Source organism: Wasmannia auropunctata, unplaced genomic scaffold, assembly GCF_000956235.1.
Source record: "Wasmannia auropunctata unplaced genomic scaffold, wasmannia.A_1.0 LD336069.1, whole genome shotgun sequence".
Lineage (NCBI taxonomy): Eukaryota > Metazoa > Arthropoda > Insecta > Hymenoptera > Formicidae > Wasmannia > Wasmannia auropunctata.
The window spans coordinates 363,853-382,264 of record NW_012026821.1 but is presented as its reverse complement, the minus strand read 5'-3'; the positions used below and the strand labels follow the sequence as shown (position 1 = coordinate 382,264).

Below are 18,412 nucleotides of genomic sequence, written 5' to 3'. Positions count from 1 at the left end.
AAAAATTCTCATATATTAGCGATAAATAACAAATGCGAATGCTGTAACATATTTTGGTAATATGTTTACTTATGCGAAAGTATAGGAATTATGAAACATTAAAGTTAATAATACATTCTAAGTTTTCGTGAGTTAACTTCAACTTTTTTGTTAATTTTTCGTGGGAAGTTCCAGATTAACTTGTTGGAATTACAGCAAGTTAATTTAATAAACAAGAGATAAAAAAATAATATAATACGCATACTATTTGCCACCGGAGAAAGGGAACGAGAGTTCTTCATGGTTGACGAGGAGTGCGAATTTTGCGAAATCCAATATAGCGAGTTTAATGTTAACGGGGTTATAGCCCTGCTGCCGTAGGACTATCTGAATCCGCCAAGCTGATAAGGCGCTTCTCACGATGGCTCACGGAAGAAGGCGGGGTAAACTTAAAGATGAGAATGATAAGCTTACTGATCAAGTACATATTTATATATAAGTTTCCAAAATTAAAAAATGCATGTATATTTGCATAAGATGGACATCGAAGATGGAAATCGATACATATAGCAAGTTCTAGAATTTTTCGATAATCAATAGTTTATGATGAAATTAGATTTCAAAATAGCTGAATAATATAAATGTAAAACTCTTCTACAGTTTTCATCTTTTTTTTTAAAAGCATCATAGTATAAGTTTTAAAATAAAATTTCGTCTGCTTGAATTAAATTGCGTAGTCTATTATTTTGTAGTATATTCCTAAAAGTTAATTAAAAAGTCACTGATGTTTCAATATCAGAATCTAAAGTTAATTCTTAGTTTTCTTTTCTAACTCTCAACATTATAGGAAATGCATGATAATAGGATTATAGGAAATATTTTAATATAACGAAAAGTCTGTACTGTGTTTCAAGAATCCCGTAACCCCGGTAGATATCTTGTGTGACGAAAGATAAGAAGGGCACTTTCTTATTTGCTTAGCCGCATTGAAATTCTTTAAGATATCACCGCTGATCTTTTTATACAGTCAGGGTTGACAGAGCGCAAGACTAAATCATGTTAGTGTACGAATTTAATATTTACAGATGCGCCACACGAGTAGAGAATTGCATTTTTTTAAAATAAGTGCGTATGCTCGCGCCCGACTAATATGAAAGATATATATTAGATATGTATTAAGATAAAAGTTATTTCTTTAAACGGCAACATCTCTATCTAATTGTAATTTAAATATCATATTATCAAGTAAATTAATAATTATAAAGTAAATGTAAAGGGCTGAATATAAATATCGACAAATCGAAAAAGAATCGTATAACATTTAAGATTTTAAATATTCAAGTGTTAGCGTATTAAATATCAATTATCGGAATTATAAAAGGTTGCAACATTTTGTTCATGCTGCATTTATTTGGCTACTGTTGTATTAAATTATCGCTTACTTTATTTTCATTCGGCAAGGTAAAACCTGGATTTAAAAAAAAAAACATTTAATCGATGGATCCAAAAAAAAAGAGAATATATAGTTAAAGCGATTAACTGATTACGTATCTATATTGATACATTCGCGATTATAGACAAAATAAATGGCGCATTGCAATGCGATTAAAAAAAGAGAAGAAATTAAATTTAGTAACTAAAAATAATTAAAATAATAATTTAATATATATAAGCGCACGTTTTTCTTTTTGAATTAATATAGTTCCCTTAAAAATAATTATCTCTACATGTAATGTCTACATGGTGTATTATTAAAAGTCATAATATTTAATTAATTGTAAGTAAATCAACTATTAACTAAAAGACAAATGTATATTGTATACTGATGAGATGTTAATAAATAAATAATTATGTATATTGCCTGATATAATAGAATAACACACACATCCAACAAATGTATATAGCAATTATACATATCGTATACATATATATACATACATATGTATATATATGTTTCAATTGAAATTAAACGGAACGAAATTTTAAGTAAAAATTGTTACACTTTAATTTCTAACTAAACTATTTCTTGACAAAACTGATAGAATATTTTGTTTAATTCCCTCCTACTTATTTTAAAATTCAACTTTGTCACACTTGATCGATTTATTGGAAGAATTATAAAACTTTATAATCGACCCGATCGACTTCTGCATCGACATATTGTGCGCAAATGTGAATGCATTGTATAATAATTGCAATTATTCATTAAATGCAATTATTTTCTTAGTAGCAATTATATTTTGTATAATCGGTTTTCTATATAATCCATATATAATTTTCAAATTTTATCTAAAATTTGTAGTAACATATTTATCAAAATTTAAAAAAATTACACTTTACGATAAAGAGAAACACATACAAAGCAATATTCAAGAAGATATAGAAATACCAAGTATGAGACGAATAGACAAACGAAGAAGCACATTATTCATAAAATAAATATTTCGATAGAAAAAGACTCACTGCATCTTAATAGTAACAGGCCGATAAGCTTCAATATCTTCTCTTCTTCCGTTTATGCTCGTCTTCGTTCTGTCGTACGGAGTAGAAAAGGCAAAAAAAAAAAACGGTGCCGGAGAAAAAAGAAAGAAGCCAGAGAGCGTCCCGTATCTGTCACCGGGTAGACAAGAACTGAGCGGAATGTAATCTAACAGAGTGCACGAAACGTCGAGCCGAACGGAGTTGGAGGACCTCGAAGGTGGTCAGGATTTCCCCTTCTGCAATCCCTTCCCCACTCAAAGAGACCCTCCTGCGGTGACGGACAATTATCCCCACTTGTTATTTTCTACGTGTTTACCCCTCCTACCGAGAGATATCACCGGCGCGATCACATTTCGCAGTGTACCCCAACTTTGCCTTCTCTGACTGATTGTGAGTCTGTCACGAGAGATCCCCACCATCGTTATCGACCACTCAAGACGCCCCACGTTCTCTACCGATTACGCCTCGTGGCGAATACTTGCTTTTCGTCCTGTCTCGAGAGAGTGCCGTCGCGACGCCACGAGTATAGATGAAGTGACGCACGTGACATTTTTATCTAACAATTCCCCCCCCCTTCCCCTCTTCTCTCCCTCTGTCTCAATTAACAAATTTGTAAATTCAGATAGATTTGGGTTTTGAAATATTAAGATCCAAACTATCTGTACAATTTTGATTTAAATAATGAAACATTAATTATATTGGAAAGTTTACAGTTATGTTGATATTTAGAGTCTTCGATATTGCGAAGATAATTATCTCGAATGACAAATTAGTACTTCAGGATGCTCCATGTAAAACGAAATCTACCACGTGTCACTTCCGCCGGCATGTTCACATCGAAAGACTATCACTCGTGGTAAAGAAAAACAAATGCTGAAATCGTCTTTAGGTGTAGAGACAGCTGCGTATTGCACGCGTCCTGCACGCGCCTCGTAATACTTTGGGATCGATACAATATGTATACATATATATTGCACATATAATTATTTTAAATAAGAAACTATAGCAATTATTGTTATAGAGATTGCGTAAAATATTTAACACTCATTGAAATTTCTAGTTTTATTACAACTGTTAAGTATATTATATACTAAAAAATAAAAAACTTTATATAATATCACAATTAAAAAAATTTAGAAGAAAGTATGAATGAGATATTAGTATAACAATAAGTACATTGAGAATTCATAACAGAAAATAGAAAGGTTAAACGATACGAGTTTGTTCTGGTACGAAGGGTTTCATTCTATATGATTCGTAGAAGGCGGTGTGGATATATTTATGAACTGTAAACTTTCTCAAATGATTCACAAACTTTGCACTACCACTATGATCACGATTTATTAATCCTTGGGTTTCTTTCTTCGTATTGTAACTGTATTCATTATAGCTGTTTAAAATTATAAATTTTGAAAATCAATTCTTTTATTTGCTTAGTCTATAATTCAATAAACTCGAAATACATAAATTATAAAACTTTTTCATGTTTATAGATTTTTTAAAAATTATTCTAATCATACGTATAAAAACTCCGAAAAAGAGAGAAATCGAAAAGGGAAATTTTTATAATTTTTTCATTACATCTCCATATTTCATTTGATTATGTTATCTATCATATATTATTGATTTAATCCATTATATTAATAAATTCGTATCATAATATAATTAATACTGTTTTATTTGAGATTACAGGATTGCTAGTGTTATAAAATACTTTAGACACTGACAGACAATTATGACAATCAGATTAATGTTATCTGATATAAGTAAAATCAGTTCTCTTGATGACCTATTAATGACAAATAATTTTTACTTGCAGACTGAAACAGATTTACGTAACTGTTCAGACGATTGCATAACAGAACAATTTCTTTGCATTGGCGCAATCTGTCAAATCAGTCGAAAATGTAGCAAACAACAAAAAGAAATGACGAAAAACGGATCGCGATCTGCACTCGAACTTTTGTTATCAAATTTGAAAGGTCGCGACCCGTGCACGTGTACAGTGCGTGAATTAAAAAATACGAAATACTTGGTCTTTTTTTTCCCTTTCCCCCTCTCTCTTTCTCTCTCTCTCTCTCTCTCTCTCTCTCTCTCTCTCTCTTCTCAATCTACATTTTTTCTTGATTAAATTCTCGACACAAAACGATAAAAAAGTGAACGTGATTATCCGATTGCTCTCTTTTCATGGAATTGTGAGTTAACAGTCAATGGGAATCTATCAGTCAATCGCATTCATCAGTCAATAAAATCTTATCGAATGCAGATCCAATGCATCAGATAAGACCAGCTATATCGATGGATAAAATCATAGCTAAAATGAGATTGCAGTATTGTAGCCAACATATCGAGAAAAGTTATTAATCGCATTTCTCGCCGTTAAACATTGGCATCTATTTCAGAAATATTTTTTCTTTTTTCTGAATTTTTATTGAACCGCGAATTCGTTATTTGTACCAAAGGTACGATTCTTTCTTTATGCATTGCCATTTATTGTCACGTAATAAAGATAAATCCAACGGTTATTGTGCGCGCGAATGCGTGCCGATCAAATGAATCAACATAGAACCATGGATATGACGCATATGATGCCTTTGACGCGAGTCTTGCGATGCGAGCAATCTGTCTCGTTTCCTTCCCAGAATCGGAGGGTGGCAAACAATGCGATCCAATGCGTGGATCATTTCGATCGGTGAATGAACCCTTATCGTCAGCAAGCATCGCACATGAAGAGAAAAGCGCTAAGAGCAAAAGTCGCGCGAAATCCGTAAAATTATCCCTCATTCGTTATTTAATTCAATTATTATTAATCTCGACACTTCTTACTATTTAAGATATACCGCGACATCTTATATAATTTATGACCCGTGTATTAATTATTGTTATATAAAAAATGTTTCTTTAAAAAAAAAAGTTAAAATATGGACTAACTGCTAAAACTGACAATGAAATAACTGAAATTGACTGATTCAAAGACTGAAGAAACTGTATCAAGAGAATTGTGAAGGAAAGAGACGACCACCTTAGGATCTCGAGTACCTAAATTCATGGGCTCGTGCCGGAGATAAATCAACAAACACAGCAATGAGGGTGGGGACAATCTTCGCTTTCATATATATGGTTGTTAGCATAGGGTCGGGCAGTCTTCCGACGGTTACGCTTTGTTTCGGTCTGTATATTAAGTATCGCCTACGCATACAGACCTGCGTGAAGGAATAGCTCTTAAAGCTTGCGAGTAAATATTTTTGCGCGCAGGAAAGGACCGTACGTTTGCATGGATGCAACAGTCCGGGCATACGTCTTAGATAGCGTTTGATCGTACCGCACTTCCGATAAAAATTATTTTTTAAAATAAACATTTTTATATCGTTGACATACACATCGAGTCTTATAAGCTAGCAGGTATCTATTTAATTTAGTACTTAATTCAGTGCTTAACCTGTCTATTCCCTAATTAGAACAAATCACGATTTTAAAGCCTCGGCGATATAAAAGCGCCACGATCATTTACGTTTGACCTAATTAATGTGAAACAAATATTAGAATTTTAATTCTATTCTTGTTTTGCACACAAGAATGACGCATGTATCGTATTATATTTCAAAGACGATAACTGAATAAATTCCCAGTAAATGATGATCTTCAAGCGAAACGATTTTCTATGCGACCGCAGAAAAACACGTTGCAACGGTGTCAACGAACGATGCTACATATAATAATGTAATTTAATGTTATATTGCTATTGATTTTTTTGTAAACGATTTTCTAACAATAAAACGTCAATAGCACATCTGTATGCCGCTTTAAAAGACATGTCGAAAATATTTCGTGTTCAACACTAGTTTATTCACTGGTTTATTCTTAGCACTAAAACAATTTCACTTTTACGATACTTTTAAGATTTTTTAAATCGAGGATGAAGAAACAAGAAAAATGTAGTTTCGCCAATAATAGAAATTATGACAGCTTTAAAGTCAACTCCGTTCACATTTCGCACATTCATCCGCGTCATTGCACGCAACGAGATAACGATAACAAGGATTACTAACCTGGAGAGCGGGCCGCTGGGCGAATGCGGCGCGGAGGGGCCTTGATCGTGTTGATCCTGATGATGATGGGGAGTACCGGAGGCGTGATGTGTGTAGATCGAGTCAATATATAGCTGATCGGACACGCGCTCGGCTTCCTGCAATCCGTGATTGTTCTGCACCGACGGTGGTTGCATAGCCGTAAGATGCGTAAAAGATTGCAATCTGCCCTGATCAGTGGGACTGTAACCGGTCTCCTGGGCTTGGCGATGCGGCGATGACAGACCCTGATCGTCGTGTGGACTATGGCTGGAAGTCGGAGAGCCACCGACGGTCCTCACCGATGGAGAACCGCCACCGGTCGGGGCAGCTCCACCGGCGCGGATCTGATGTTGCAGATAAGGCTCCTCGGACAATACATCTTCCAAGTGATGTGATGTATGATGATGATGATGATTGCTGCCACTGTTGCTAGACGTAGTGCTCGACGAAGTGAGATTCGGGAAGAGTACACCTAAATAATCACCCCGTGCACCTCTCATGGCTGCGGTGATGCTGCTCACCCCTCGATCCACGTCCTCGTCAGTTTCTTGATGATGTTGCTGCGGATCCTCGAGATGACGGTGGGCAACGGATGATAGAGCGGTATGCTGATGTACCTCGGATAAATGGTGATGATGCTGCTGTTGCTGATGATGATGCTGATCCGTCGTGGTTGGTGAGAGTGTCTCGGTGCCGTAACGATGCATCGTGGAGTGAGGCATGTGACTGTCGGTGCGGCGTCCCTCCGGCGCGATGGAGGCCTCCGTCGGATGCCGGTTATCCCCTCCCTCGGGAATCGGGACCTCTCTCGCCCCAAGTTGAACATACTGTTGTGCCTGTTGGTGTTGCGGCGGCTGCTGTTGATGATAGTGGTGGTGTGCGTCATGCTGTTGTTGGTGGTGCGATTGGTGGGGAGACTGTGAAATTTGTTGTTGTTGCTGCTGCTGCTGCTGCTGCTGCGATTGCTGCTGCTGCTGCTGCTGCTGTTGCTGCTGCTCCTGCTGCTCCTCCTCCCTCATATCACCGCTCCCGAAACTTTAGGGATTAAAGGTAAATAGAAAAAACTTTTTATCAACTAACATATAAATGTGGATTCAGCGATCAATAATTTTGATTAATGGTAATATTAATAATTTTTATCTATCAATTTAAATGTGGCAATATTTTTTGTAGGAGCTTAATTGATATATTTGTTAATAATAATTTCATACTTAATAATCCTAAAAAATCCTTTCTGAACATTTTTAATATCGTTTCAATATTATTAAAATCGTAATAATAATAAAAATTATTCGAGGATAGATTTAGAAAAATATAATGGAAAAAAATCAAACTTTACGCAAACTGTAATGAGCCAGTTCTATTTGTTATTTGTTCCGAAATATACTTAAAGGGTGCATAATTCATCATGTAAATTAAAGTACATCGTTCTACTAGCGTTTTATAGATATTTATCTCGATGTTTGATCAAGATATTTGTTCCAACTCACCTCTCATGGATTATGTGTGTGGGATGATAGTCAAGCTCATGAAGGGTATAAGTGGTGTTGGGATCCTCGTTGGCATGATCGTCGGTAGCAGCGGCGACGGCGGCGACCGCAATAGCGACTGCTTCGGCACCGGTTGGCTCAACCATGGCGCCATTTTCCATTTCCGGTTGTCCCGCCTCCAGCACGCCCACACCGCTGTCCTCCTCTTCAGTCTCCCCGGTCGCAAACGCCAGCTGTTGCTGCTGTTGCTGCTCCTGGCCGACTTCGTGCTCGATGACGTCCTCGCTCTTTATCGCCGTCGTCGCCACTGCTTTGACCCCTTCCTCCTGCTTGACGATTGCCTCTCTGGTGGACTGCGACGCTGATTCCGTGGCCCCGACATATCCGATCAAGACTATATAGCCGTCAAACAAATCATTGGATATCTCATCCGATAGAGATAAATACGAATATGCATATTTATATCTGATTGTGAATACAAAAATCCTAGCTAAGCACGTCCAAATCCTGTACTTTTGAAAAACACATAACTGAGGATAAATAATAACATCGAAATTATCAATATAAATTTAATACTATTTTTCACCTAAAGTTCATATCATAACTAAATATCTAAAAATTAAATATCTTATTTATTATAATTTGCGGGCCTTTCAGAAATATGGAATTTCAGTTAGCATATAAAGATTTTTCAATTTTTCAGATTATATAAATTTATAACATAAAGTTCCATAAAAATAAATTATGTATAAGGTAAACGATCAAGAAGACAAGACATAAGTATTAACATTTCATATTTAATTACCACAAATTCTTGCAGGACATTTTTCTATTAAGGATATTCAAAATATCGTCATATCATGCAATCATATCATTGCCACTTTGTGTCTTAAACATAAATTGACCATTTTGTAAATAGCGAAATCAAGTATTGATGATAACAAGTTGCATAATTATGTCACACAGTTCCGAATCGTAGACTAATTGCGCCTATATGTTGAGCATATAGTCTACAAACGTACACTTCTTCATGTGTAAAAAGCAAACGACAAACGGTATGTTTAAAAAAATGTATTAGCATTTCGGAATTCACTCCAAAAGAAATATACTCATCAACAAAAAAATACGGGCCAACGATAATGTAATAATAGCGACAATGTTATAATTATGTTATAAAGGCCTATTTTTTGCGGGTGAGTATATTTTTCTATTCTTTTATTTTTTAGCGCATATATAGTTATGATTTTATATATGTAATTTATTATCATGATTTCTTTTCTAAAAGAAAATTATAAATAATATTAAACATTGAAAAAAGGAGAAAAACAATAATCTCTGTTGATATTCATCCCCGTTCTTAAAAATTTATTTCTATCTATTAAATTAATCGAAACTCTCTTGAATTGAAATTAAATCACTGGATATATGATAGCCGTGTGTGTAAATTCGTAAAATATTAATTATAAACTATAACATATTATAAAACAAAAAATCTGTAGTTTAAATGACCAGCTGAAATTAATTGTTTCGGTTATATGTCTGTTCTACTTTATAAGTAAAGTAACCACGATCGCGCAATAAAAACCACAAAAATGTTGAAATCGATTGAGATTCGACAGAGGCGTAGGGCACACCGCGCGTGATGACACCGAGAAACTGTTGCTAGCCGGTGCGTTACAAAAATAACCACGTGCTCTTATCTATACGCGTCGTTAGTGGTGGCACACGCACTCACGCACGAATGGACATTGCGTGAATGTAATAAGAAGCGAGAACGAGAGAGTGATAGAAGGAGAAAGAGAAATGAGGCTAATAAGAGTAAAGAAATAAGGAGAATGATTTCATGAGCTGTTCTCTCTCTTGGAACGATAAAAATATTATTTTTAATCATCGAGGGGTTCACGCGTATCATGTTAGGACCAACGAGCACATATGTAGCAATTTTTAGCTTTTAATTTTATCTACTTACTCAAATCTTATAATGTGTAAATTCTTTTTTTTTTAAGTTCTTTGTATATATTTCAAATAATTGAAACATGAAAATGTGGCATACTGCACGTACGCTCTTGTGTTTAACAGACCATTGTCTGACCTCGAATGATATAATATGGGTCGATCGTGACGATTTGATGCGTAACTCGATTGTCCATGCGGCCGCTGAGTAATCGATCGAATGAACGTGCGGCGCACGAGGGAAAACCTCAGGAATGTCACGTGCGCCCTGTAAAACCGATCTGATCCTAGCTCGTGACGCTTTGTTCATCCGACATATGTAGTTCAAACATTATCGCACATCTAGCTATGACTAATATTTATTTTTATAGAAAGAAAGAAAGAAAGATTTCAAATTATCTAAATTATCATATGAATCAAAAAGTATTCAACGTAACATGAAATTCTTTATTTTATATGAAGCTTATTTATTTTTTCCTTCGAAAAATAATTAAAATTAAGAATAATTATTAAATCGCGATATTGAATCGCATCTACAGTTATCATAATTCTATTTATCTAACATCTTTATTCATTCTTTTTGGCATAATTTTTACATTATAAAAAATATTAATAATTTTTGCACATACATTATTTTAAATATTAATGTATATTGTAAAGAATCGTACATTATCTTTATATGAATCCAAATGATAAAATATCTATCGCTTGATGAATACGCGATTCGATTTAACAACTTCATTCAAGCTACCGTAATATCATCCCTCAAGGCAGTATATCGACCGTTTAACATTGAATCGACCTTATTGACATTACCTAATCGAATTGGAAAGGTCAGGCTCATTGGATTATCTGTCGCTGCTGCTCGACGAATCCTATTAAAAAACATATTTTTGCACAAAAGGTCCAAGTACAGTTCGCTTTGACCAACCTCTGAAATAATGTAAATAAAATGTACGTTTGTACAAGGTAGTCTGGCGCGTTCCCGATAATACTGTCTGTCGGAGATTGCTCTTTGAACGTCAAAAAATAATATGTGCTTATGAGAATTGTAATTTAATTAACTTCAAATTTTTTAAATTCAGTTTAAAAAAAACGCATATTTCTTTATTTACTACGTATAATCATTTTAAAGAGATCTCAAATGTTTTGTTCAAGAAAGTAACCAAATTATAACTTTAAGAAGTAATTCAAAATTTTATTTTATATTCAAGTAATCTTATTTCATATACATTAATTAATAATAATTTAATTAATTAGTAATAAATATTTTCATACTTCAATCAACTGACATTGATTTTACTTGACATAAATGCAAAATCAGCAAAATAAAATGCTGTAATGACAAGACGGTAAAATAACTATATAAAATTATAAAAACTTTGAATAAAAGACTTTAAAAATCAATGGGATCAAAGGAATTAGCCGCCCTCGTCGTATTATCTACAAGATGCAGAGTTGCGACCCCAATTAATCATTTAATGAAGAAAATATACGCAATGGACATATACGACTGCAGTGAGGACCTTCTTCAATACTGCAATAATAAAACAGACAAATAATCGACATGGGTAACAAAGAACTTTACGGTGATTAATATTATATTAAATATTGTTTCCTTATTCACATCACGTTAATATTATTTACATAAAATTTTTATAAATATGACACATTTCACCCTTTTTCTCTTATGTGCGTTTTTCTATAAGCTTTTCAATTTCTAGACATCAATCTAAAAATTAAAAATATAGAAAATATTCCGTGGGTTATTTTTTATATTAATATTTCACAAAATTCGTTTTTAATATTAATTATTGCTCTGTCTCACTTGCCATTGTGTTTAAGAAATCGGTATTTTTCGGTCGATTGCAATATACAAAGTACGCATAAAGGTTTTTAAAATTATCAATAGTACGAGAATATAGATACGCGTTTATTATCCCTCGCGATATACGCGAGAATTAATGGTACCCCGCTTTCCTGATCGGTAGCCGAGAGCGAGTTTCAGAGCCACTGGACGAGCGGAAGAGGTTTTGTACATCGAGGCCAGAGGTTGCTCTTATCTTCCAGACCCCACAAAAACAGTCTCTGTTATCCGCAATACGGACGAACATGGTATATATATATCGATGTGGTTTATGACGAGATTTTCAGAGATTGAATAGCCTCTTTATCTCTATCTCTCAAGCTTTCATTTTTTCTCTTTTTACTCTCCTTCTCCTTCTGTCTCTATTTGACGAAACTTGTAACAATACGATAAATTTAAATAGAAAATTTTTTTTAGATAAGATAAAAATATTATGGACATATGTAGTCCGGGTACTCACATTGGTATCTTGTTATTAGAATAAAAGAAAAAAAAGGAGAGAAAGACCAAGATGAAGACTCGAGAGAAATAGAAATGAAGAGACTGTTTTTATATTTCATAATTTTGTTAATTTTCTTTTTATCCATATTCGAATTTCACAAAACAAAATAAAAACATTTATAAAAGACATTAAAAGAACAGGGAGTGTATTGTGAGATGAGATGAGGTGAAGTGGCTGTTGAGGATAAGTACGACGTTGGGCTAGGTATGGATGCGTTCTACCTATTTCCGATAAGAAGAAAAAGAAGACCAGGTGTCACGTACATCGTCCCTAAAGATGACATATTCTCGGTATAACGTTCTCGTAAAGCTTTAATTTATAATCTGCGATCAACATATATATATGTTAATAATGTATATAATCGCAGATTATAAATCGCAAATTATATATATATATATATATATGCGTGCGTGGGTGTGTGTGTGTGTGTGTGTGTGTGTGTGTGTGCGTGCGCGCGCGCGCGCGCGCAACAATGCAGGCGAAATATGATTCATGGCGATTGAATCGTCTACGTTTATTTCAAAATGGCACGTATAAAAAATGATAAAGACAAGCGTATGTATCATCGCACGACGATCAAATATTAAATGATTAATACGTATTAAATGATGAATAATTTTTCATGAAATTAAAAATATCCAAAATATGTTAAAATCACGGTAAACATAACCTGTATAATATATTACTTTTGATATCGACACATTATTACCTTAATTTTATTTAAAAAAATAATGTTTCATCTCTTTTAATGATTCTATTCACAATGAATCAAAGAAAACGAATCGTCATGTTCAAAACTGCTTACGCTGCTATATTCGCCATTGGAGTAAATGTCGTCAGAGTGTCTACCGCTGGAAGCTGCACCGACGACTGCAGATTAGGCTATGCAACTCTTAAAAGGCGATAGAAAGCCCGCAATCGCGATGTGTACTCCGCTCGCCGTACTACGCATGCTTATGATAACTGCTGGCAGTAGAAATAGAAGATAATGTAATCGCTGTATAATCATACGTAACTCATTCATCCCGTGATTCAAGATAGAGCTAATCTGCTTAATGTTACATTTACTCGTATTCTAGATAATTTTCTATTAATTTTTGGCGGTCATAGAATATTTACGTCAAGTACAATTAAACAACTTGAAAATAAAGAAACGATAAATCTAATTTATTTAATTTTTTATGATAACAGATTGTAAAATTTTGATAAATATTCTAAAACAAGGAAGACGAAGATTTCGAAGTATATTGTCAGACGACAGTAAATGTTTATACATATAAACTCTTCAATCCTTTTCAAAGTCAATGATCTTGACATATGTTGTCAAGGATGCCGAGTAACAATCAAAAGGTTTTAACAGTTGTTCATTCGTTGTTTATTAAAAAATTATTAATAAAAAAATTTTTTATACACATTATTGTTTTTCGACCATACATTTGAAAAGTGAATATATATATGCGAATCGAGGTTCCACTTGGGTTTGTGATAATTTTCCACACGAGATTTTTAACCTCCGTTTGTGTGGACATATTTTTTTATAAATAATTTTTTCACAAACAATAAACGACAGTTAACATGTTTTTATTGTTGTTTGAGAATGGTCTGGACAACACATGTCAAGGTTATTTGGGCAAGGATTTTTGAAAAGGATGATTTTATGTAAATATTTTCCAAAACTTTTTATATAAAATATACTTTAAATTGTTCAAATTTTTAAAGGTTTATTAACATTTACAAATTTTTGTAATCTTCTTTTTTTGTCCAATTTTTTGGAAAGAGTTCTCACAGACTCGAACATTTTCGAAAAAAAATCAGAGAGAGATAAGATGCATTTTTTATCATTTATGTAAGGGATATATACTCGTACCTACATAGTACATACATATTTGGCTGTCAAAGAAAATCAACATCATACGCCAATATGAGAATAAAATATTTCTTCTATATAGCATTATGTAAATAAAAATTATAATTGAAATAAAAAGTATAAGCATATAAAAAAAGCACAACGAATTGAAATTTTTGGTTATTTTATCTGTTTTAAAAGAGAATCGCGCGCAATTTAATTTTTATAAAACAGAAAGTGTCTATATGTTAATTCCGTAATTTTAATGAAGAGGGATCGATGTTTATACATGTCGTATAAATACAGCGATTGGCCAATGCAAAACCACAAAAATAGATCGTGATAAATCATTCACGTTTTGTGATCACACAACGACACCTCGGTATCTTAACGCAGAGCAGTACAAAACTACTACCTCAACCCGATAAAACGTGATAAGGCCGATAAGGTGATACGAGACGGCACGCGACCACGATACGTGTTTCTCACACTTGCACGTGCAGACAGTGCGAAAGAAAAGAAGAAACAACCTAAAGCGTTTTAGCGTTATCGCGTCGATTATGATTGTCATTATATTTACACTTTTATCGAATGTAAAATGCAATAATATTCTCTATCAGAATAAATATTATAAAGAGGGCGAAATTATCATTCAAATAAACTATGATTTACAATAAACCTATAAAACATTATTATAATCAAATTTAAGAATATAAGACTTTAATATAAATTTTAATATATAGATATCAAACGGAGAATTGACGGCAATCCATTGCATAAGTTTTGAATAATCTATTCACTTTTCTAATGTGATTATCAAGACTGAGCTTTCCATTTTTTCACGTTTATCTTTTTCTTCTACATAAACTTGGAAATGTGCATTCGATTAATTAGTAGATATAAGATATATACAGATAATTATAAATTAGCTCATCTATTGCATAAAGAAACGTTCTTAGATTATGTTCGTCTCGATTATGTCCACTTGATTTCCACAGTAATTACGTGACATCTCGCGACATGATAAATGAAAAGAAAATGGGGCTAATCCAATTAGCAACTGCCAGACGAACAATAAGCTTTATCACGCAGTCTGCATACAGACAAAGAAGACGATCGTGAGAAATAAGACGAGAAAGACATCACGCCAATGGAAATTTCACTGCAGTTTCGAAGACTGCATTATACGACAAAAAGGAAGATGTGAAACGAGTGCATTCTATTCTCGATCAAACTTAAAGACCTTTGAACTCTCTCTCTCTCTCTCTCTCTCTCTCTCTCTCTCTCCTCTTTTCTTTCTTTCTTTCTTTTTTTTCTTTCTTGATTAATTGCTACAGATTTAAACTACATAAAATAACTAAACAAAAAATTAAATTCTTTTTTTCTAATTTTAAAAATTTCTCCACGAAGAAGTTCCTAATTGATCAGTTTTAATGTAACATTATCAAAGCGCTTGAGAAATTAAAGAACATTCTTTAAAAGAAAATAAACCTGGCCTGAAATAAACGTTTCGAAAAAACAAATACGCAGGTTGTCAAATCGCATATTAATTATACTTTCCGTATAGAATCAAATTTCGACGAGTTTGACAAATTCGTCAATAATCTGAAATACATCGTTAAAACGTGAGACATAAAAACTCGCTAATAAACCTGCTGAATACACGCGTGTCAGCTATTAACTACCTGACGCAGGAAGCATCAAGTTCGCGCTAATGAGCTTGAATGCACTTGCGAATGAAATGAAGTATGCGTTAATATTCGTTAAAATCTTGAATTTTCATCAATACGTTAAAATTATACATTAATAATTTTTAAATTTTTAACTAAAATTAAATTGTGAATTATTAACAATCTTACATCGATACAGATTTGAAAACTTGATTAGAAACGAAGAAGAGAAGAAGAAAGTTTAAATTTCTAGATCGAAATTTCAACTTTCTTTTAAAACACTGAATCATACATCGTTTCGAAACTAATGGGTAATAAAATGAATCCATAAAGGTTACAAGTCGACTGGAGAGCATCAACGAGCTGCGACAGACTCAACATGCTCGTCTCGTTTTCTTTTCCCCGAAATCCATTCGTACATTTTCTAATGTCAAAAGGATTAACCGTTCTCACATGAGAAAGTCGCTTGACAGTCGTAGTTTAATCCTATATGCATTTTGAAAGATGTATTACGAAATATATATGTTTTCGGAAGTGATTTCATAGAAGAAGCTAGTTAAAATATTGATTGTAAATTCATTCAATATTTTAATAGCGTTAAGTTTCAAGAAAATAATCGTCTTATTTTTCACAATCAACTGAGTAATCTCTCGATTGATCTCTGATCAAAATGTGAATTGTTAAATTATCTGTATCTCAAAGAAATAAATGAAATTTTATCCTGAGTATCTTACATAATGTTTTTTGACACGAGATTCATGTAACATATCGGGTCTTATATCGATCACCAGATACTCGTTCACAGTCGAAATTAATAGTTTACGACTGATAAATCGTTTCGTTTCGGTTTGAGGAAAAACTTCTTGCGAGGGAGATGAAGAAAGAGAAAGATATATTAACAGTTATAGGAGCGGGAGCAAGAAAGTGGTTCGGGAAAGGGTCACTAACCCCTATTTATCTTGAAGACTCTACTCTCTTTTATCTTCGCCTTTATTATAAACAACCTCGAGTCTGTTGATTTATAGACTACTTCTCGCTCTATTTAGCCTAAGTACCAATAACGAATGGCTGGAATTTATTTGCGAGTTCCCGCATTGCTACAAAGAAGCTGTTTGGTCTCTTGAAGCAGACATTTAAAATTGATTCTCATTATAAACATATTGTATTTCCAGGGTAGATTTTACAGTAACAAAAATAAAAAGCTTTCCCCCCAAAAATATACTTAAATAACTATTTTGTTTTTCTTGATAAAAAATTAATTCTTTTAAACACTAAGAGTAGGTACATGCATACGTTCGCAATCAGTGTAAAACGTTGCTACGATTTACATATGCACACATACATTCAACGTAACATTCTTTCTAATGTTTTTTTTAATTCATCTACAAAATAATTAAAGTTAATAAATAAATAATGTCATAAGCTTAAAGAAGCTTAGTAATTTAATAAAAGTAAAGCTTTTGTATCGTGTTGTTCCGTACTTAAAAAATTAAGTATATAATTTATTTTTGAAAATAATGTCCATAACACATCTCGAGATACGTTAACACGAATTGTTTTGTACGTTGTGAATGACTATAGTTCAGAAACGTGAACCAGACATGGTCCTAAAGAACTCGTGAGTCCTCTTGTATGTACAATCCGGTGCAGGACATTTCGACGAAGGAAGGTAAGCAAATATTAAGAGCGGCGTGCGGAAAAGACGTAGAGCGGTTAAGTTATTAGCGACGTCTTAAAGAAAGAAACAATGTCGACCAGGTGAGAGAGAAGGTGCCATAAACGCAAAGCCGGAAGCGGGGTGTCGGCTGAGACGAGTCAGGATATTTGCCATTTCCTCACGAGCTGGTGGACATTTTTTTCTTAATTGTCCTCCGGCCCGTCGTCGTGCCCGCGTTATTTGCTTTCCTTTGCTTTATGAATGAAGATAAGAATTTTATGAAAAGAAATCTATACTTTCAGCATTCGCTTAATAATCCGAAAGAAACTTACATTAGATATACGACATAAAATATCTTCAATATAAAAAATATTGGAACCTAGAAATGTTTAAAATTAAGCTGCTTTCGCGCGTATAAGTTGCCCTGAATTTTAACACAACAATTCTGAATTTTTAAAAATTATTTTATAATAATAAAAACTTTTTTTCTGTAACTATAAATTTTTATATCTGTAATTGCGCGTATATTTTATAAATAAAAACGTATGTGAACCTTTTATGTGGACACCCACTGAGGCATTTCGGGAATTTGTCGACAGGTTTCCTTCTGTCTCCCTCTCGATGAGTTTCAGCCGTCACGAGCCGCGAAACAACGAAACACAGACAGCGTGGCGTAACGGCGAGAAGGGCACGAATCACGCACATCGGGGTGTTTAAGTATCCAACGCTTCTTTACACCGGCACCTCTTGGCCTCTCGTTTTTTTCTCTGTAGGATTGCCGCCCAATTTAAGCGCCACTTCATAAACGACCTTTCGAAAGATTATTATCCATCAACGTATAGATATGCTTCGCAATGTCCGATACATCAAGAAATTCGTTTGTGTATAAATTTATAA

General features: G+C 33.7%; 1 protein-coding gene across 4 annotated transcripts in view; it reads right to left on the bottom strand.

Annotated features, from left to right (window-relative positions):
* Positions 1-18,412, bottom strand: part of LOC105449997 (GATA-binding factor A-like) — a 55,700-nt gene that overhangs the window by 16,922 nt on the left and 20,366 nt on the right. For all 4 annotated transcript variants that reach the window (XM_011689528.1, XM_011689531.1, XM_011689530.1 and 1 more), the window contains 2 exons: positions 8,021-8,414; positions 6,510-7,565 (listed from right to left, as the gene is read on the bottom strand). In XM_011689528.1, the coding sequence (XP_011687830.1) occupies positions 6,510-7,565; positions 8,021-8,414 (1,450 nt within the window). The remainder of the gene's footprint in view (positions 1-6,509; positions 7,566-8,020; positions 8,415-18,412) is intronic.